Here is a 23066-nt window from a genome sequence, read left to right on the forward strand (position 1 = left end):
GTGGGTTCTTCATTAGCTTAGTTTTGCACATTTTTTAAATAAATTCTTAATAGGATAGAAGGTTGCATTTAATCCTCTCGTACTTGACGGCTGCACAGTTTCAGACCAAATTAAAGGAAACATCTGAAAGTAAGTTCAGGGTTGTAAAGTGTTAAATATTCTGCTCACTCTGTCGCCTAGATACGAGAATGTGTTACTACATTACTCTGGAATGAAGCACTTTCTATTTCAAATGCATTTAATACTTTAGGGTTGATCAGAGTAAACCAGGAGAGAATAATTATATTGTCAGGCAGTAATGGATGGTGAAGAGCTTTGTTTAAAATAATAATTGTCCTCCAATGCTTCTGGGTGCTACAAATTTCTTCACATTTGTGGCAGAAGAAAATATTGGCTTATATAAACTATGCTCTTTTGTTAACATCCTTTTGGTAGAACAGAGAAAGGCACTTTACAAATGTCATTTTGTATTGTATTAATCAACTGATAATAAAAGATCAGTAATGAATGTTCTTATATAGGCAAACACTGTGGCCAGTTTGTAACACAAGTAACTTTGATTGGTTGAAGCCAATTCAACAACAACAATTTGAATTTATATAGCGCCCTCCACGCCGGATGGCTTCTCACAGCGCTTCACAGTAACGGATCCCAGGGCCGAGCCAGGGGGAGGGGGAAGAAGGTGACCAAAGGCGCGGTGGAAAAGAAAGGTCTTCAGCAGAGACCTGAAAATCGGAAGAGAGGGCCAAGGCGAAGGGAGTGAGGAAAGGAGTTCCAGAGCTTTGGGGCATAGTGGCTGAAGGCACGGCCGCCAAGGGTGGAGCGGAGAACTTTGGGGACAAGGAGGAGGCCAGACCCAGAGGAATGAAGGCAACGGGTATTGTTTTGAGGAGAGAAGTCAGAGAGGGAGTGGGATGCAGAGGAGTGGAGGGATTTGAAGACAAGGGTGAGGATTTTGAAGTTGATCCTCTCTGGGACAGGCAGCCAGTGCAGTCTGGCAAGGACTGGGGTGATCGGGGAGCGGAGTTTCATATGGGTGAGAATGCAGGCGGCAGAGGTTTGAATAATCTGGATTTTATGGATGGTAGTGGATGGGAGGCCGGCGAGGAGGGCATTAGAATATTCCAGCCGAGAGTTGACAAAGGCATGGAACAGGGTTTCAGCGGTTTTCGGAGAGAGGTATCGGACAGAATTCACAGGCACAGAATTCATTGGAACAACAATAACAAGATTACATTTGTATAGCGCCTTTCATGTCAGGAGGACGTCCCAAGGCACTGAACAAAAAAGGAATCCAATTATTTTTTAATTGTTATAGTACTTTCAAATTAACAAGAATAATTAAAAAACTGAGAAATCAGAAAAAAGAGAATGAAGGGAAGAGTGAAAACAAAAAATAAGTTTTAAAAAAATAAGACATAGAGATGTGGAAAACTTGGGTCCTGAGCAGCATGTGGAGATAGAGATACATTTCACACAAACATGTGGTTTAGAGACTAAGATCAGCACAGAACAACCAAAGTTTATGTGTTTCTAATAGTCTTTGGGTGGCAACAGAAACAGACCATCAGTTCACAAGATCACAAAAGAGGTTTGGATAAAGAAAGTCATTAAGCCCATTTGATCTCAACCTTCCAGATTGCCCACCCTATGAGCTTCCCATCACAATTTTTTTAAATGAGTCCAGGTCTCACCCATCTTCTAGTCATTAATTACCCTCTGGGCACTACCCTCCTAGTGTCTGACCTGAAATTCCCGTTTGCAATCCTAAACCTGTGTCCTCTCGTTTTCCTGTCTTGGTGCATCCAAAAGTATTGTTCTGGGTTTACTTTCTCAATTCCACGTAAAATCTTGAATAACTCTATAAGCTACACTCTGAGACATGTCTTTTCAAGCCTGAAGAGCCCTGGCTTGTCTAATCATTGCTCATGGCTCATTCCTTTAACTTCGGGATCAACCTCACATTGCTTCCAGCGCCTTTGATAGAAGCCAATCTCTCAAGGGCCGCTGTCTCACATAGAAATAGAGGAAGGGGAAACTTGGTTGTGATGAATCCCACAGAAAGAAAGCAATATTTTTCTAACATATTATTTCCTTAGTTGTTTTTCGCAGATGGACAGTGGAAACATTGCTAACTGGAGCCTGAACACTAAAAACACTGGTGGGCTGCAAACAACAGGAGATCAATGAAACAGCCAAGGGTCCATCTGTAACTTTACAGAGACCCAGAGCATACACCTTAATAGATTGGGTTCTATTGTAGCCCCTGTAATAGGATGATTTTAAGAAAATCCCTAGACCAGAACTACTGAGCCCACAGGCACGACTAAAATATGTGGGAATGTTTCCCCATCTCTGTACTCCCTGCAGCAAGTGTGGGGCAGTTAGTGGTGAGGTATGTCTTGTACAATACAAAGCTGAAGGGGAGGTCATTATTAAACACACACTCATTTTAGAACATAGAGCACGTGTATAGGATAAAGCAGGCAACTGGAGTTAAATGGCTGATAGTCTGCCATTGTTTTTTGTTTTAGCAGTGCACAACCCTCAGTCTGAACATGCTAGCCATGGAGTTTTCTTATATGCATATGATTGTTGCTGAGGTTGATGTAGAATCCACCCCAAGGCATATCAACAGCACTGGGAGCTTCACGTATTGCTGTGCTGGTTTGAATAGATGTATTTCTACATTATAATAATGTTATTAGAAGTCATCCTGAACCTTTTGATGAATTAGCTGCAAGAAAACTGTTGCAGAAACCAGCAGGGGCCAGGAACTGCTGCAAGAAATGTGTTCCGGGCAAGCAATCTTATTGTAAATCACACTTCTGTAAATTCCTCGCCACTTCACACCATTACAACCAGAAATGACTAATTGGCTCCTGACTGAAACAAACAACTTTTTTGTGAATTTCAAATCCAAAATAAAATAGGTCCTCAATCTTCAACTGTACCAAGATCATTTCCCAAAATATTAGCAATGTCACAATTTCCCTGCTTTTCTTAGCATGTTGTTAGTGATGTACGTAGTGGCAAATCAGAAAACAAATGTCCAGGACATGGAACAATCATTGTCCAGACTACTATAATAATAATCCCTCCAAAACCAAAAACAATAATAAATTGGTCATTTTCAATCTACGACTGTTTGTGGGACATTGCTGTGTGCAATTGGCTGCCGCGTTCGCCCACAAATATACAGTCAGTTCACTTTACAGTGTGTTCTGTGAAGCGCTTTGGGACGTCCTCCCGACGTGAAAAGCGCTATATCAAATGCAAGGATTATTATTATTATTATTATTATTACTACTTATTATAAAAAAATCATTTTGAATTTCTGAAGCAAAATTATGAGGGAATTGCATGCTTGGTACACATTATAAAACTTTGTTTTTTATACTTTCTCAAACATTTCCACTGAAGCCTAATAATATTTTCTTTAGCCAGGAATATGAGTCGATTATGGACTGGTGATAGCTTAGAGAGCTTAAGCTGCTGTATGAAAGCTCACAAACCACAGAGGAAGGCAAGAAGATCAGAAAAATGTAGAAGCAGCAGCAATTTTTCAGTGCACAAACAGAACTCAAACTTAATGTCCCTGAATGGTATGAGAGAGTGCGTCCATTAGGTAACTCCTAGAGTGTCTAAAATTGAATAAAACCCCTAAATTGACCAAAAGCTGGCTACAGCAAGAAATTTAATATCTGTATTGGACTTCAAAAAAATGTATGTTCCAAAAGGGAACAAATCGTGTATAATCTGGTCTTTGCATTCTGCAGTATCCTAGCATTTGTCAAATTCTCTTGTTTCCATGGTTACAAGTACACAGCTGCTATATCTTTGCCAGATGTTCAGATTCTAATATATATTCACAAACTCCCATATGTTGCTCTGGCTACGATATACCACTTTATCATATAAATGGTGGAACAATTGTTGTGTGTACCCCACCATTTTCCAAATTTCACATTTGTGGAAAATGTGTAAGGTCACTGAAATTATTATTATTATGTACTGAGGCATTAATTCTTCTGGTAAATCTAGTTACATAGAATTGCATCGAATGATTCAGCAAGAAAACAGGCCATTCAGCTCAACTAGTCTGACTCTCTACTCATACCTCTGTATTCCCTTCTCCATTATATCTGCATCGTTTCCTCTTGAATACAATGATGCTTTCTGCTTCAACCACAACTTCCGACAGCGAGTTCCACATTCTCATTCTGCATGAAGATCTACTACTATTTATCTTATATTTATGCCCCCTCATTTTGGATTGACCAATAAATGGAAACAGCCCATCTATTTAAGCCTTGTCTAGTGGGTCTTGCATCATTTCCTTACTACTCCATTAAGGGATTGGTTTGAAATATCTTTTCATGTGATCTAAGGAAGTTCTCCACATTGAGTCTGAATTGTACAAATACTTAACTCCCATCTTACAGGGGGTGAAATCATGCCTGAAAACAAATATTTAACCAGGAGGAAACCTACCACAATATCCTGGAGTTCCACATACCGTCTTCATGGTCACTTGTTCATCCATAATTTTGGAAAGACCAAAATCAGCTAAAAAGAAATAAAAATAGTTTTTGATTCAATAGTCCTTATACTTGTGGTACTTATGCCGCATTTGTTTCTTAAACATTAAATTAAGCTGTATTCGTCTGTAAGGTAACATCTTGCTGGATTGGGAGAGCAGGGTGAGGTTGGGTTGGCCTGGGATGACTATTTTCCACCCCAAATCACGATGGAACCATCTTGAAACCTACAGTGGAGTTCTGTAGTATAGCGGATAGCTCGCTCGACTTGTAAGCGAGAGGGACAGCCCGGGTTCGATTCCCAGGCAGGGCAAAACCTAAGGCAAGTTCCTTACTTCACACACCTCTGTTTACCTAGTGAGTAGCAACCCGGTTGTTGGTCGATTGGCGGATTGCTTTACGGGGGTAATAATCCTTCCCCCCAAAAAAATTTGGTAACTCAATCCACGACTGTTAGTTGCATACTGCTTCGCAATTGGCTGCCGCGTCTCATCAACAAACTACATTCACTCCACTTTCCAGTGTATTCTGAGAAGTGCTTTGAGATGTCTCAACGGTGTGATGAAGTGCTATATCAAATACAAGAACTATTATTATTATATTTATTATGAAACTGATTTTGAAACATTTCTGAAGGATGAGCAGCTGGAATGCTTTTGATCAATTTACAGGCTTCACACCGGGGTAGTAACAGGGTTGTATAAGTGCTGTCTGACATATTTGTTTAACCCATCATCCCCTGTCCTCTACCTCATTTTCCCCTTTGTCCTGCCTCCCCCCTCTCTGTTAGCTCTTAAAAGCCTCTCTCTCCCAACATACCCAAGTTCTGACAAAGGATATTGGCCCCGAAATGTTGACTTACTTTCCTTTCTCCATAAAGGCTGCCTGACCTGCTGAGTGTTACCAGCGACTTCTGTTTTTGTTTCAGATTTCCAGCATCTGCATTATTTTGTGTTTTATAAATTTGTCAATTTTATGTGCAATGAGTTTTGCCTGGTTTCAGTGGGGACATATGTTGGGCACTGAACTCAAAGCAACTCTTCCGCACTACCTAAGGTTTAATCTGCCTGCTAAAAATAATTTTGTGAAGATTAACAAGGCACTTTCTGAACTTGATAAAGAATTAATTCTTATAATTAAAATATTGATCAGTTTAAATTACAAACTGCAAAACCTAGAGCAATGTGACCTAGGAGTGATTCAAAGCAATATTGTAATTGAGAGGTTTAAATGAAGACAGAGTATCTTATAATCACCATCATCTGAGTCTCAAGATTAGTTTGAACAGCTTTGAAGTAAAAGGATATAACCTATTCCTTTACAACATATATTGTCATTGTTCTGGGTGGTTTAATTTAGTATTTCATGCACTTTTGGGCCAACAGTGAGGACACAATATTGAATGTGCCAGTGTTGCTTATGCACAAGGTTATTCAAAGTGAAGGATTAATGGTGGCGATCAAAAACAGTGAGTTGAATAGAACTAATATGAAATGTATTACTGAGAAAATAATATTGTGCCAGTGCACAAATTCATAATTTCTAAACTGAAAAACACTTTGCACTATTTTTTCCTATTTTCTCTCTGAAACTATCCCACTGCTTTCCTACTAACTTGCATAATAAACCGGGAGGAGTGGACTATCTCAATCAGATTGTTACAAAGGCCATTAATATCACTCCTAGCATGATCACTATAGGGAGTTTCTTGCATTCCCCTCCGGAGATCATCTAGTCAAGGATGGCATTCTTCTCTCTCAAGGATGCCAGAATGCCCATTGAGTGAATAATCTGAATTTGAGCGGCCGAATGGAAAAACAGTTGTCATAGATACAGAACCACTAAGTTTAATCATCATATAAGAAATGGTCAAGGAATTCACAAAAGTGAAACATCTTGAAATTTGGTTTTGTCTTCATTTGGTAAACACACTTCCCAAAAAATATTGTTTCTGCAGTGGGGCAGATAGAAAGCAGTAATTTATAATATAAATCACTAATTCACATGCTAACAAAACACATCCCTTTGCATTAAAAAAAATCACAAGGTTGAAATTTACTGGAAATTTTAAAATGGCTTGTTTTTATGAAAATGAAAGAAATTGGGTTTTCACTCTGAGATGCTAAAATGTCAGCTACCATTCCTTCCAAATTATTTTATAGGTGTTTGCTATGGAAGCTTTCGTCTGCCTCTGCAATTACTAGAGTAAATGCATCAGATCATCTATTCTCAAATTACAAAGCGCTGCATCACTTCCGGCTTGTGTCAGAACAAAATATTGAGTTTCAACAATTATTCATGACTTAGCAGCGAGCAGTGCTAATTTAGTTTTTAAAATTATAACAACTCCCACCCTGGTCTATAAAGATCTATTTAAAGTGAATCATGTTACTTTTTCACTTTTTTGAATAATGCACATAATGCTTCTTTATTAACTATAAATAGATGGATTTGATTATACCATAAGCTGCACATCAATTATCTGCTAAAATGTAAGCTATATGCAAGAAGGAAAAGCAGATAGTCTTTTTTTGATTTAATGCCATCAGTCTCCTCAATTCGCAGAAAATGTTTACACGACATACCTATTTTTAACAGTGCATCTGGTGTAGGAGTGGCATACAGAAGATTCTCTGGTTTGAGATCACGATGAACAATTCCATTTTCATGCAGATACTAAATAGGAGACAACAGAATGAAGAATAAGAAATAAATGTTATTTACCAACTGACACATGGTGCTTGTTGGCTAATCACCACAAGTGCTATAATTAACACATTTCTTATTTTAACCCACAAAATAGTAGATAGTTAAGAATCATTCAGGTAAAATATGATTATGGTCAGAAGTAAATAAGAATGAACATATGTCTATAAAAGATTATAATTGTATGTTTTATTTTAATGGATTTATACAAACCCTCTGAGCTTAAATTTCCTCTATACTGAATTTCCTTAATGTATATCCTATTTTATAATAATATAATCCTTGCATTTGATATCAAGCCTTTAATGCTAAGAGAATGTTTGAAAAGGCTTTGCTGGATATACTGCAAAGTGAAGTTGCTATGTATTCTGAAGGCAAATGTGGGAGCCAGTTAGCACATGACAATGTTCCACTAACAGTGATGAAGTGAATAACCAATTTGGGGGAATCTTGGCTAGGATATCAAGAGAAACTTCCTTATATTTTAAATATTGCTATGGGATCTTTTATGGACACCTGAACAGGCGAAGCAGATCTCAGTTTCATTTCTTATCTGAAGTATGGCACCTCCAACAATGCAGCAAACCACCAGCACTTCAATGACGTGTCAGCATAGACTATATGAGTTCTGACAACCCACAATTCAAAGGCGAGAGTGATACCGACTGAGTCAGATTGACACCTTTTGCAACTTGTATATATTAATGTGCAATAAATGACTTAATTTTTCCTGCTATAATAGATTGTTTTACTAAGAAAGACAATTGATTTTTATACAGATTTAGTGACATTTATCAGGGGAACTGAAATGAAAAAGTGCACAACAGGACTAATAATAATAATATACAGGAGTTTTACATATAAAACAGTATATTGTTGTACAACTATCAGCAGAGGATGTTACAATATTGCACTAGTATTATAAGTCGTATGTAATTCCCCTAAGGTTCCTGTAACATAATGGACAAATCAAAAAGAAACAGTGGCCTTATTGCCTATGTTGAAGAGTGAATGGCAAAAATTGATTTGACTGTAACATTCCAATGAGAAAATTATACCAAATACAATAACATTTAGTGGCATGTTCGATGACAATTGATGACAGTTGACACTCATCAGAGCTTGAGTTGTAATTTATGACGACCTCCAGGTGCCTTTAACAATTTACATGGTAGCAACACAAAAAGGTTGAGATAACATCATAAACCACGAGAGCAATAGTCGAGCGGTTCATGACTGTAATCTCACCCCAAGATGTGTTACATCCTTGGAACGTACTCCACTTTGCATTATACTGCACACTGTGCACAGGTCAAATGTAGAGGACGCTTATTCCAATCTATTTAACTAAAACAGCAATTTGGTGCAAATAGACGATGCCCTGCTGGGTAGGATGGTAGATGATGTCTGTTGTGGCTTTCAACAGAGAAGTAGACAGGCATAAACAATACAATACAAAATTACATTTGTAAATAGCCTTTCATGTCAGGAGAACAGCCCAAGGCGCTGAACAATCAGGGATTAGGAGTTGGGGGGTTGGGGAGGAGGGTGGCTGAAGGCACGTTGAAAAAGGAGGGTCTTGAGGCGTGCCTTGAAGGAGGCAAGGGAGGGAGAGATGCAAAGGAAATGTGGGAGTTCCAGAGGGTGGGGGCAGAGAGGCTGAAGGCCGACTGTCGATGTGGGGCGGGCCAGACAGGGGATATGAAAGAGAGCGGCTTGAAGGAGTTTGGGCTAAGGTGGGGCAGTGGGTTTGAAGTGATCTCCTTGCTCTGTAAGGCGTTGTAGACTCGATGGGCCAAATGGCTTCTTTCTGCACTGTAGACTTGGGTATTTCTGTTTTCTATGTGTATTGTATCACATGATCTGAAATACAATGATGTCAGGCTTTGTTTCACTGTGAGGAAAATTGTACATATAGCCTGGTAAAACATCCCAAGCCACAGTTTTGTGAAGTTTAAAACATCATTGTTGTCTTTTCTAAAATGCTGGATTAATGTAGTATAATTCTGAGAGAGCTGCAATATCATAAGTACCTAAAAAAAACTAATATCTTAGTATTAATGGATCAGTATTATTGTTGACAGATTACACAGTTGCCTATTTGTCCTTGTTTAGATATTTTCATATTCATATTCTCATACCCAAACAGCCAAGAGAATAGGTGTGGCTTGGACACAGTATTTTCAACAGCCACTGACATATCATTAACCTTCAATGGACATGTATTAGGTAACACGTTGAGATGGTAAAGCTAATTTTTCTTGATTCTATGAATCCCTTGGTGGTATGTTATAAGGAACTCCACCTAAGTGTTGAGCTAAGAACTGAAGTAACCCATCATAATTGAGATTGACAGATTGAAGTATCTGGTTTCTCTGAGGATTAAATATTTGACCTGAGGGTTGTAAAGGATGCTTTTCACCAAATTTTCCACATCAATGGACTTCATTATAACGGTTATAATTAACTTGTTTAGAAGCCTCTATTCAGCAGTCTTTCATAAAAATGTGAACACTGATATTTAAAATAGCTTTTCTATTCTCTTACTTAAGCAAGATCTCACAGCTATTATTACTTTGCTAGGCAAAAACAAATCAAAGTAGTATTCAAGCATTTTACACAATCACCAAAGATTTTAAAACAACTAAAATACAACTTTTAGTATTGGTAATAAATTAAATATTTCTCAGATCTTCTGGCAACATTTTATCTTATAAGAAAAAAAACAATGTTTGCGCAATTAGTTATTTTTCAGTTTGAAAATGAATCCCAGTCTCTGGTAATACAGGAAAATAGTGTTTTGTGAGCGAACGCCACAGCCAATTTGGGCACACTAGTGTCCGACAAACAGCCGTGAAGTGAATAACCAATCTTAATTGGGGGACTGTTGGCCAGGACATCAGGGGAAAATCTCCTGGTGCATGAATGATGGCAATGTTCGCGCTGCAATTTAGAAGGTAGTGATTTGGGGCTATGTGTTTATCCGGACTCAGATTAATTGATTTTTAGTAGTATTTCAAGAGGGTCCAGAATTTAACAAATTGTTGCATTCAGTCTTAACTTTGAAGTCAGTTTTCTTTTGACAGAAAACAGACTTCAAAATTAACGCAGTATTCAAAAAATTCTCCAAAAATAGAGTAAATCTAGACCAGAGTGCAATTTCTCCTCATCAATGTCTTAATTATTGACTAGTCAGGAAATGTGATCCTCCCCCACTTAGTCACGATAGGTGGGCTCAAAGTTGACCAAGTTGTATATTGAAATGGATACCGGGTTAATTAAAATAAAATATCACTCTTGCTGAAATTCCACTGATTGGCACTCCAATTTTGCAGTTGGAATGTAATACATAATGCAGCTGGCTTTGGTACCTATTATTGTATGGAGACAGGGGCCACATTTCAAGGACCAGTGGATAATTAAGTCATTTCCAGGACTCATTGTACAACAATGTATAGAATTCATTACCATCAGTGACTACTAAGGGATGAATAAGGTGGATGAATATTGGATAAATAAATTCACTCAAAAGCAAACTAGTAAGTACTTGAGCCATAAAATATTAAGGAAGGTGAGGAAAGAGCTGGAAATTGGGTTAAGAAGAAGGCGACACAGACGTGATGGGTGGAATGGTCTTCTGGGCTGAAAATATTCCTATGAAATGTGACCTGATCAAAGATTTGAAGACCAGGAGACACAAGGTAAAAATTCAAAATTAGGAAAGGAAGTGAGAGAGATCTTGCAAACATATAGTAGTGGAATAAGTAACTAAATGAAATCTTTGCAGTATAAATGAGTTAACTAGATCGGTTTATAATAATGGTAATTATTGCATTCGATCAGGTCACCTAGAAACAAGCATTTCAACATAAAAATAATAATCCTAATAATCCTAGCATTTGATGCAGCACTTTTCATTGTCTTCTAGATGTCTCAAAGCGCTTCACAGAATATACTGTAAAGTGAATTGACTGTACATTTGTGGGCGAAACACGGCAGTCAATTGCACACAGCAGTGTCCCACAAACAGTCATGAATTGAAGTGACCAATTTATTATTTTTTTCTTGAGGGATTATTATCAGCCGTGTGGTGTAAGGAAACTCGCCCACAGTTTTGCCCTGCTGGGAATCGATCCCAGGACTCTCACTTGTGAGGCGAGTGCTCTAACCACTGAGCTACGGGATTCCACAGAGAAGACCATTCCACCATCAAAAGGACATCTCAAAGCGCTTCACATAATTTACTGTAAAATGCAGTGAATGTGCAGTTCAGGTGGAAAGAGCTCAAAATAGAATTAATTTGGGTTAATCAGTGTTCCAAATTATTAAAAAGAATTGATTCCAATGCTCAACTTTCCTCGCTCTAACAGCAACCATTCATATTTCAATTCCGTAATACAGAGGACAAAATTGAAGTTGTACAGAATTGCAAAGGAAATAGCATTGACCTCTCAATCTGGAAAATGATGCTAGTAGCATCGAGTAGAAAAATACGACATCGAATAAATCTATCTGCTAAAAGTAATATTAAAAAAACTAAAACATATTAATACAATTTAGATTGAGCTCATTAAATTCTATAAAGTACCGTATGTAAATCATATGTAAATTATGCTCTACATGTGAAACTAATGTTTACAGAGGGACCATTAAGCATGTTCCCTCAATGATGTACTGTACTTTTGTAATTGGTTTCACAATTACATAATTGAGAGCACCTAAATTCCTCTGTATGCTTGCAATGCATACATGGAGCATAATAGATTCCAATGTGTGGAGATTATTTGTAAACCATACAAGTTGAATGAGTAACAGCATACAGCTAAAACGTGCTCGTGCATAAAATATGCATGATCATATTTTAGCTATTTTGCTGTTACTCATTCAACTTGTATGGTTTGCTTTTGCTGAGATTTTTATTTGCAATCATTTTTGAATGATAAGGATATCCATTTGCATTACTAAATACTATACCCAATCGAATGGGAGTAACAAAATGAAAGGATCGGCCAAAGATCACAAGAGAGGCTCGGATGAAGTAGGCTCTCAGCCCATGTGATTGTTTGTCTCCAGAACACCCTACCCTACTGTCCTTCCATCACAGCAGGATGCAGTTTTTTTCCCAACGTTTCCAGCGTCCTGGTCTCAACCACTCATCAAATACCACTTGACATAAATGGGCTTATCCGTGAAAGCCAAGAAGTAAATTTCTCCCCTATACTTTTGTAGTATATTCCAATGGTAAAGCTCACATTTTATTTAATCATCATTTCAGTTTTATTATCTCCAAAATATAATCTATGACTTTAAATCATAAATCTGATATAAATTTGAAATCCTTAGAGAAAAGCTTTCTAACACGCTTGAAATGAGAAGCTGAGTGAGGGATTGGCCCTTCAAATCCTCAAGTCCTGTCATTGCTATAATCACATAACCTCAATATTAAATTCTAAAATTTACCATTGGTTTGCTGTATGAACAATGAGTTGCTAGGATTCAGTTCCATTCCTCAGCCTTGGCATTTCTGATCTTCATAAGCATACACATTTACATCCAAAAATATAATACTAATAATAGTCCTTGCATTTGATACAGCGCTTTATCACATTTTTGAAATGTCTCAAAGTGCTTCACAGGGTTTTACTGTTAAGTATACTGTGTATTCGTAGGCAAATATTGTAGCCAGTTCACAGAGCATTGTCAGAGGTGCCATCCTTCAGATGAGAAATTAATGCAAGGCTCCATCTGCCTGCCCCGGTGGATGTTAAAGAGCCCTTGGCATTATTCGAAAAGAGAAATAAGTTGCACCTGGCATCCTTGCTTTGGGGTTTGTTGACCAGGATGCCAGGTGCTAGGGTGAAACATTATGTGTATGTATATACTATAGTGATATGTGAGGGTGAGTGAATATGAAATAAGAGAGAGAAAGGGGAAAGCAAATCAGATTACTGATTTGCTGAATACNTTTTTTATTCCACATCTGTGTAGTATTGAGGGACCTATTTGAAATGAATAAAATTACATTAAGGTGATGTGATACTCGTCTATTCAGTATGCTGGAGTATCAGCATGCATTATCATCATAGAGTTTAATGCCAGAGTGAGAGGAGATTTCAAGCAATCGACAAAGCAAGGCAGTGGCAAGTTGTCAAAGGCCAAGAGAAGTCACGGAGGTATGCTATGCTGCTAAATAGAAAATTCAGATAACAGGAAAGCAGCCTGTAACATTGGCTCTACAGTTCTTGTGGCTCATGGAATTACACTAGCACTGACTATTATGTTCAATTTGTATTTAAATTCAAGTGGTTTATAATTTATGAACTATAAATAAGCCTGATATGCAGCATTGGACTTGGACTGCTAGAACATCAAGGTAGCTGACACGTAACAAGCTGTCCTTTATTGGTCATTCCCCCATGTTGAAGGCAAATGAAACCTTTTGAATAGCTGATAGGGAAAATTAATTGACATTCACTATATTGCAAGAATATAGAGGGGCGGGGGAGGGATAAATGTGGTCTCCTTCGAATTGAACTGGCTCCAAGGTCCTTGGCAATGAGGTCTCAGAATCAAGAATCGTCTGTGCTAGAATTGGTAGTCCAGTTCCTGAGCCAGACAGGTCTTTAGCTGGTTGGACTCGAACCATACCCCAATGCACATTCTGAGGTCCCCAAGTCTTGGCACTTGCCAACCTGCTTCTAATTCGCAAGAAATAGGTAAGATGGGCATGTCTCTGTGGTGAGAGTGCATATTCTACAACAACAACTTGCATTTATATAGCGCCACTCACAGGGAGTAGCATCCCAGGGCGATTGGATTCTATTCCAAAAACGGGAATTTCCATGTGTAGGTGGCATGAATAGAACTCTCAGTGTGGTGTTGATACTCTTAAGCGTGTTGATAAGCTTGAGCATGTGTCAAGACACCTGGCTGACCAATTTTTTGTTTTAAAAAAGGCAGTTTTTAAGATTCAACAAAGCACTCATGAAAACTTCAGTCTCAAGATATACACAGCCAAGATTTTATGCCTGAAACTGAACAAGCCAATCATGCAAAGTAATTCAGCTCAGAAACTCAGAAATTCATTTGTTTAAGTCACTGGAACATACTTTTGAAGACATAAGTGCATATTATCCAAATGCTAATACATGTAAGGTTATACTTCTCTGTGTTCAACTGCTGTGACACAGGGAATGCCAATTTAATTGAAAGCAACAGAGATCCATTCCTTTTATTCTCTTAGGTATTGAAATTTAGATTTCAATAGTGTCAAACACAACCATGGTCCTTCCTCCTAGACTATTAACATGAATATTTTGGAGGCATAATTTTGAAAAGAAAAGCTTTGTCAACTTTCACTGAATATACTTTATGCGAATATTGAAAGCAAGGTCTGACAATAGGAAAAGAGCAACATTCATTCACCTCTTTCTGCTTAAATATTTTACTGCTGAGATTACTATTGTAAAAAGCACTCATTTTAAATGGCATATTCAGACTTTTTTTCTATTATGTTTGGCTAAAAAAATTCTACAGATTAATTCTGTCAATATAATTCTATTTCAGTCTGAAATGCTATCTCTTCTGAAAGACGGCAAATAATTCTGCAGTCGCTATTGGAACGTTTAAAAGGATATTGTTATTGCAATTTTCAATCTTATATTCCAGAAAAGCACAAATACTTTTCAATGGTTTCAGAGCATATAAAGTTATTTACAACAACCACAACTTGGATTTATATAGCGTCCTCCACGCTGGACGGCATCTCAGAGCGCTTCAGAGTAATGGAACCCGGGGCCGAGCCAGGGGGAGTAAGGTGACCAAAGGCGCGGTCGAAGAGAAACGTCTTCAGCAGAGACCTGAAAATAGGAAGAAAGGGAGAGAGGCGAAGGGAGTGAGGAAGGCAGTTCTAGAGCCTCGGGGCATAGTGGCTGAAGGTACGGCCGCCGGGGGTGGAGTGGAGGACTCGGAGGAGGCCAGACCCGGAGGAACGAAGGCAACAGGTACTGATTTGAGGAGAGAGGAGGTCAGAGAGGTAGGGGCGTGCAAAGGAGTGGAGGGATTTAAATACAAAAGTGACAACTTTGTCATTTTCTGTCATGAACAGAGCTTAGGCATACAGGGTGGAGAACTTGGTAAAAATATTTAAGATCTTGAAGCATTTAGAAAATGTAGTAGTTTTCTACAGTGTACAAAATTCAAGAACAAAGGGGTGACATCTTCAAAACTGTCACATCAAAGATGATATGATGTGCAGGAGATCTGGTTTCATAAAAGATTGATTGGCATATGTTTTATTAGCACAGTTGGTGGAACAAAAAACTACAAAGTGTTTCAAAACTGAACTGATTTGTTGCTGTTAAATAAATTGTTTCAGGGTTATTAAATAAAATATTTCTGGGTTATTAACTATTCCTTGCAATTCCATTTGAAATAGTGCACATTATATTAAAATGTCTCAAAGTCTTAAGTGGAATTTTCTGTAAATTATAGCGACGGTTTGTGAAGTCAAACGTGCTGTGCACAGAATATGTACACAGCAACGTTCCACAAACTGCATTTAATCTCTGAAGATTGTTGGCTAGGACATTGGAAGAAACTCCTCTTGTCATGGGATCTTTAATGCCTACCTAATTAGGCAGACAAGACCTTAGTTTAGCATCTCATCCAAAAGATGTCCTCTCCAAAAATGCAGTGCTCCCCAAGGACTTAATTGGAGTGTCATCACCATGAGCTCAAAGTGGATTATTCATCCCTCCCCCCATAAAAATAATCCTACATATTCAGTTCTCCCCACATCTCTTTTGCATTACCAATCCACAGTCCAGAAAAATAGCACAATAGAGTATGCACTGCTACATTCTACAACAATCTCACTTTTATCTTACACGCCACCAATATCAATACAATTGGATTAGCTGTTTTGTGATTTTTCTTTCAGCATTCACTCTGACAGAAACAACTGATCTGATTTCTAGATGGTCTGTGAAAAAGCCAGAACTGTGAAAAATTGCCACAATGCAAGTTGCCTCTGAAGACAAAACACATAATTTAGTGAATGTGAAATAAACATTTACAAGTTTGTGTAATGGCATGGATCACTCTCCTCTGGGGGAAACATATCCCCTATGAGGCTGCAGAACTCTTTTCTAGTTTCACGAGACATCAGAAGACAACCTACAAATATCTTTTCTACTACATATTTTCCACCAATTTAAGGCAGCATATTGCATCTATGTTAAGCACTGGGATCTGATGCACACGCCACTAGTGAATCCAGAATCAGATACTTTCCTCGTACTCAGACTACCAATTAAAACATAGAAATTTTATTTAAACTTTAAAAAGATCACCAGTAAAATAATAAATCAGCCAAGGCAACAGTAATTATTTAACTATCACAATGACAGGGAATTACAGAATCTTTTAAATGAAGTGTGGAACATGCTGAAAGACATTTTGATCTCTACACAAGGGTGCCACTTTGTCAAAAGTATTCAATTTAGGCCAATTGTGGATATATAGCAATTTAAACAAAACTGGTTAATCTCAGTGATTCTAGATTTGTGATTTACTTCAGAGCTTATCCCTAAAATACAGAATATTTGAAAAAATAATTAGAATGAGGTACAAGAGTCTAGAAATATATTGTTTGCTGCTTTACTTTTTCTATATCTTGATGACAAGCCAGTTGTAACAAGGTTACTCAATGAGACTTGCATTGAGTGATGTGTTCATTATTAATGAAAGATTGGATGTTTGTCTGGAGCATAAATCCATAATAATACAAAAAAACAGAAAATGTGACTAGCTTATTAATGTTTGAGAGATTCCAGCACAGAATGCAAATGAGACAGAAATCATGAAACCAAAAGGAAGTGAAAGAAATAGCTTTCAACAGATGTCATGATTAAAAATTTACGTTCCCCACATTAAGATATACAGAAGTAATGCTCCCATATTGTATTCAAAAGCATGTATCTATGCTTATTACTATCCAAATAAATACAACTTTCAATACCTTTTACACTGATACTTGCACAGCCAATGAACCAGTTCCAAACAACAACACCTGGACTGATTAACAAATTAGCACCATTTATATGCACTGAAAGCTACTCTGGGGATTAGGTCAAATTATATTTGTGATGTGCACATCTTATGAGACCATAAATAAATTTAGCAGCAGTATTCCTGTAGTCGTCATGTGGTTATCTCTCTTTTGAAATGAGCGCTCAAGTTGTTTTATTTGTAGGGGAAAGGGAAGTGAGAAGAGGGATTGCAAATGCAGTGGTTTGCCACAAATTTCATTAAATGGGGGATTCCTGCTGGTAAACAGCAGTATTATGCAACCAACTCATATGGATCCTGTGGTTAAAGGAGACTCTTGGATGAAGAGTTCCGGCAGATCGGCTTGAGACACATCTGATAAGTGAAGTATTTGTCCTTTCCGAATCAATTGAAGAATTCTGCAAATTATGATAGCTTTGAAATGTAGGTTACAGAGATAAGGAATCATAGATAATGAAATGTTCTCCGGATCATAATGACTCTTGTTTTGTAATCTGCAGAAAGCAACTTCTAAGAGTTCAATTCTTTTGAGGATCAGGAAGTATTTAAATGGAATGTTCACTGAGGAGATTAAATAAGTAGGACACAGTTGACGTTAGGATAAATTGTACACTGTTTTGTGAAACAGGCTGGACGGATTGCACAGCCTTACTCATTCCACTTCTTTTATGTTTTGTAAATCAAAAGTGTAAATATAATTCATTAGGTAAGTGTCTCATATATATTTTATACCTTGAACTTGTTTACAAATAGAGTTCATTTAATGTTTTACACAGAAGATGACCAACAATTAAATTCTGTCTTTTTTTATTTCATCTCGGGATGTGGGTGTTACTGGCATTATTATATATAATTTGGTCGCTCAATCAACGACTGTTTGTGGGACACTGCTGTTCGCAATTGGCTGCCGTGTTTCACCCACAAAAATTGACTGTATGTCAATTCATTTTACAGTATATTCTGTGAAGCGCTTTGAGACGTCTCAAAGCCGCAATGAGGCGCTATCAAATGTAAGTATTATTATTATTATTTATTGTCTATCCCTGGTTGCCCTCAAAATGTGCTGGTGGGTTTTCTCTGGAAGCTGCTACAATTTTTCATTACTAAGCTTACAACCACAAGAACACGTATTAATGAACTCACATTTTGCAGGAACACTTATGACAGAATGGTACACTGGATAAAACAGAATTCATGAAATGAGTTAAACACAAATTATAGGTTAGGTTCTTTGGAGTCATATATACCATACTACAATAGAAATACAAAGATTTGGTGAAGAATAAAATGACTATATTCTGCAATGGCTATTGATTGCTGGTGATCTGTACGAAATTCATTCCAGACAATTTTACAGTATAATCTAAGCACATTTTTGATCTAAGCAACACCAGCGTACCAAACCATTTCTATTTAATTAAGCAGATTCTTAATTCAAACATCACACTTCAATGCAATATCCTGATTCAAGCAAAAAAAAATTCCAGATTATTCTTCCTTTAAACAAGCGGCATACTAAACTGATTGGCTCCCATCAGCGCCTCCTCACCTCAGGCACTGACAGCATCACCATCCATGGTTGCACACTCCATCTCACTGAGCCAGTCCGGAACCTTGGGGTCTTGTTTGACCCTCAACTATCCTTTCTACCCCACATCTGTACCATGACCCGCTCTGTCTTCCCCCACCTCTACATCACCCGGCTCCGATACGGTCTCACACCGCAAGCCGCTGAAAACCTCATACACGCTTTCATTACATCGAGGCTCAACTATGTAGTCATTGCTTGTTGGCCTCCCCAACTCCTCGTTCCAGAACTCTGCAGCCCGCGTCCTCTCCCGCGCTAGGCTCCGTGACCCTATCACCCCCATCCTCGCCCAACTCCACTGGCTTCCCATCACACAAAGGATACAGTTCGAGATCCTGCTCCTCACCTTCAAAACCCTCCATGGCCTTGCTCCCCCCTACCTCCATGACCTCCTAACCCCCTACCATCCTGCTCGCTCCCTCCACTCAGCGGGCTCCAGCCTGCTCACGTCCCATGCCTTGCTCGACCCACTATTGGCGGGTGGGCCTTCTGCCACTCTGTCCCCACCCTCTGGAACTCCATCCCACAGTCCCTCTGCCTCGCCCCCTCCCTTGCTTCCTTCAAGAACCATCTCAAGACCCTCCTCTTCAACCGTGCTTTTGATCTCCCTGCCTTCCCCCTGCCCTCTACCCTTCCCGACCCTGAGCTCATGTCCGAAACCTCTGTCTGTCCAGCATCTTGGAACGTCCTCCTGATGTGAAAATTACAAATGTAATTTTGTTGTTGTTGTAAATATATGCAATCTCCTGCCAGTTTGTTTTCCAGACATTTGTACATTTTAAAAAGCTAAATCGTTTTTATGTTAAATATATTCCCGTGATAAGCATTTTCTTTTAATTTATTTGGATTGAATCACTCAATAAATGGTTAAATGAGTGGAGGTTTAAAGATTTTGTCACTAGCTATTTTTATCTTTTTTATAGAGATGCTGATCCAAGTTATTAAATTTCTTGCCAAAGTACTGTACTTGCATGTTTCAGGATTTGAGTGCTATCTGTAAGGAGGATGTTTGACGCACACTTGAGCTTTAGTGCAACAAAGAGACTGAAGAACACAGATGTCTGTATGTAAATATTGGGCAAAGTAATGCCCAATTCTTACATATTTTCTCCAACTTTCTTGTTAGAGACCTTTAACTTCACATCATTGAGTCAAGATGAAATAATTTAAAATACAAAGAGACCATGGACTTCCATTGTCTAAATATGAATCCTATCGGTTACCTAAGCCTCCCTGCTCCTCCCTTTCTCACCCTTCCTTTATCCAGTCCTTCACTACCTGTTCCCCCACTGCCATGTCCAGTATAGATCCCTGAGGCACATTTAATACCATAATTATGAGGTTGGTAAGACAAGATCTAACTCTACTGAATGTTATTAATTAGGTTATTTTTATGCAAATATTAATTATATGAACCAAATGATTGTATTAGACTGTGAGTGGGGTAAGAATGTGAAGAGGAAATGGCAGAGTGAGAAATTCTAAAGTTACAGAATCAAATTAGATTTAAGGTTAGTTAACAAATCTATTACAGCAGCATATGCCCTTAGCAAAGTAAAAGCTAGATGTCTGGCAAACCTAAGGGGTTCTTTTTGAATTGTGTTTGAATTTATGTCCTGCAAAGATTTTTACTCATCATTTTAATACTGCATTAAGGGGTCTCCCAATAAGATCATTTTTCTCTAATAAGGATACATGATAAAAAGGTTTTACATTAGCATTTTGCCTCGTAAAGCCTGTGGCTTTTTTGAGATTAAGAAAAGTTCACAGGAATATTTTTATAGCTAGAAGCAAAAATTACATGCAAACTGAAGTTAATTGCCAAACTTAAATTGTATTCTGTCAAATTATTTAGTGGTACTTTGTCTAGTGTATTATTTTGTACAAAAACATACCTGGCACATTACAAGATGATTGATCAAATAAGACTATATTAGTTGACAGTTTCACTAACAATCTTGTCACTGATAAATGACTTAGCTTTGCAGTAACATATATAACCAAGTCACTTATTGGAGGGTTCTCTGAAGCATCTGGTAGCTCTTGGGAAACGGCAGAGAAAACAGCACAACAGCAATGATTTTATGTATTGAACTTGTCACTTTATGATCTGGTAACCTCTGTGGTACTATCCAATAAAATACTGCAGTATGAATGCAGTTTTCTCTTATGCCGTATATTCTGAACCATGTTTATCAGTATAAAAGTTCCTGCAAAAGTCTCTGCAAGGTTACACTTCTTTTTGAATCAAATGTATTTATCTTAGATTAACCCATATGCATGAAAACAAAGTCAACATGGGCTACATCCAACTGAATGTAATACAATAAAAGTCACATAAGTCTTATCTTGATAAATCGGATAATAGCCTAAGTTGTGCATTCACCTGAGTCTCATCCATTTTCCTATCAAAAACACTTAGATTTCTTTGTACTATTCGTATTAATCATACCCTAATTCGTAACACGGCTCCCCTATCCTCCATTACTCCCACATGTACAAGCTGCATTGAATCGCGGGAAATGTAATCTTGATCCGTCGTCGCATGCGCAGAAGACTTTAATTTCCTGCGAGCCAATGCAATTCCAACACTTGCTGGTAAGTGCACATAGGCCAATGGGTCAAGACGCATTGAATCGCAGGAAATGTCTTGACCCATCACTGCATGTGCACTTACCAGCTGCATTGAATTACATCTGCGCAATGTAGATTGTTGACTAAATTATATATTTTTAGGTTTTCAATCAAACGAAAGTCAGTTTTCTAACAATTGCTCTGTGCTTCATTCCACTTCAAAACAGCTCACAAGAGCTCAGAGAAGGAAGAAATTGTAGAAGAAAGAAAATGTAAATTATGTTTAAAAATTAAAATGTAACAAATGGTTCAATAAAATTGGTTGGGAAAACCTGCATCAAATATAGAACAGCGAGGAAATGTTGAGACCAGTAAGTAGAAATTAAAGTGTTTTAAACTAAAATTATGGTTTAGCTGTTCACATTTGTAGTTGAGGGTTATTACAGTAATACGGCAATTCTGACAGTTGATAAGCTGTATCACTATAATATTTAATGTGTCAATGTTAATGTGTGCGAGCCGAGGGAGTTCTCAATATTGCTTTGCCTACCTAATACTCTGCAGGTTTAAGCATCCAAAAGCCAGTGATCAAACCATAAGTCTAATATGTCAATGATTCTTAACTCTTCAACTGACTATTTGTAAATATTTTTATTGGCTCATCAATTGTATTAGATGACCATATATCCTTGGTGATGGAATGCTGATATTAAAACAAAAATATGTCAGATTGGTAAAGCAGCATACAAACTGGATAGAGTATCCTGTATAAATAGTACCATATAAGTACCAATGTTATTTGTATACTGTTATTCTCTGTGCAAGCCACTGACTAGCATTTGGCATGGATTTTTCTGTATTAATGTTTCAGATTGGAAACAGCTACATTAAAATGGAGCCCTAAATGGGGATCTACAAAAAATTGTACTTCTCCAAATACACCCATTTCCTACCATACATAATATTCTGTGGATTAAAAACTCAATCGTACAAATATAGAGAACCAAAGAGTTTTAATTATTTGTATTAGCTGTAATTTTTTTCAAATTTAAGATAACTATAACGCAGCCAGAGTGCTCAAAGAGTTAATAGCTCTTGAAGCTTACTTAATTTATTGTATGCATGTTACATAATTATTAGTCATATTGGTATAGGTACAATGTGGAAACAAAGAGATCAACTGAAATTATAAAGCCGGCTCCCATAGCTACGGCAGAGAGGTTAAAACCTCAATGCCACTAAAGAAGCTGTTAGCTTGAGAGCTATAGTTAATATCAGTGATTCTGTTCCACAAAACAAGTATTTTCTAGTGGCAAACCACTTAGTGAGATACTTGTGGATAAGTGTGGGGGAAGCAGGGGGTTGTTGAAAGTTCAGCTATCAGGTGACAAGATAGAAAAAAATCTGAATCCAAACCAAATGATTATAAACAGCAAAGAAAGCTTAACATTAAACATACTCATTTTTGTTAAGCTTCACAAACATTTATAAAATGATTGCAAGCTTTTCTGGATGATAACAAAAGGCCATTTGCACTTTACAAAAATAATACTTTGACTTTTGTTTTATATTTCCATCCTTGTGAT

The 23066-nt window shown here is 37.7% G+C and overlaps 1 protein-coding gene across 1 annotated transcript in view; it reads right to left on the reverse strand.

Annotated features, from left to right (window-relative positions):
* LOC103181151 (calcium/calmodulin-dependent protein kinase type IV) overlaps window positions 1–23066 on the reverse strand; it is a 96046-nt gene that overhangs the window by 15062 nt on the left and 57918 nt on the right. The window contains exons 6-7 of the mRNA XM_042333928.1: window positions 7127–7217; window positions 4495–4569 (exon numbers count right to left, since the gene is read on the reverse strand). Of these exons, the coding sequence (XP_042189862.1) occupies window positions 4495–4569; window positions 7127–7217 (166 nt within the window). The remainder of the gene's footprint in view (window positions 1–4494; window positions 4570–7126; window positions 7218–23066) is intronic.

Source organism: Callorhinchus milii, unplaced genomic scaffold (genome assembly GCF_018977255.1).
Source record: "Callorhinchus milii isolate IMCB2004 unplaced genomic scaffold, IMCB_Cmil_1.0 Scaffold1, whole genome shotgun sequence".
In the NCBI taxonomy this organism is placed as follows: domain Eukaryota; kingdom Metazoa; phylum Chordata; class Chondrichthyes; order Chimaeriformes; family Callorhinchidae; genus Callorhinchus; species Callorhinchus milii.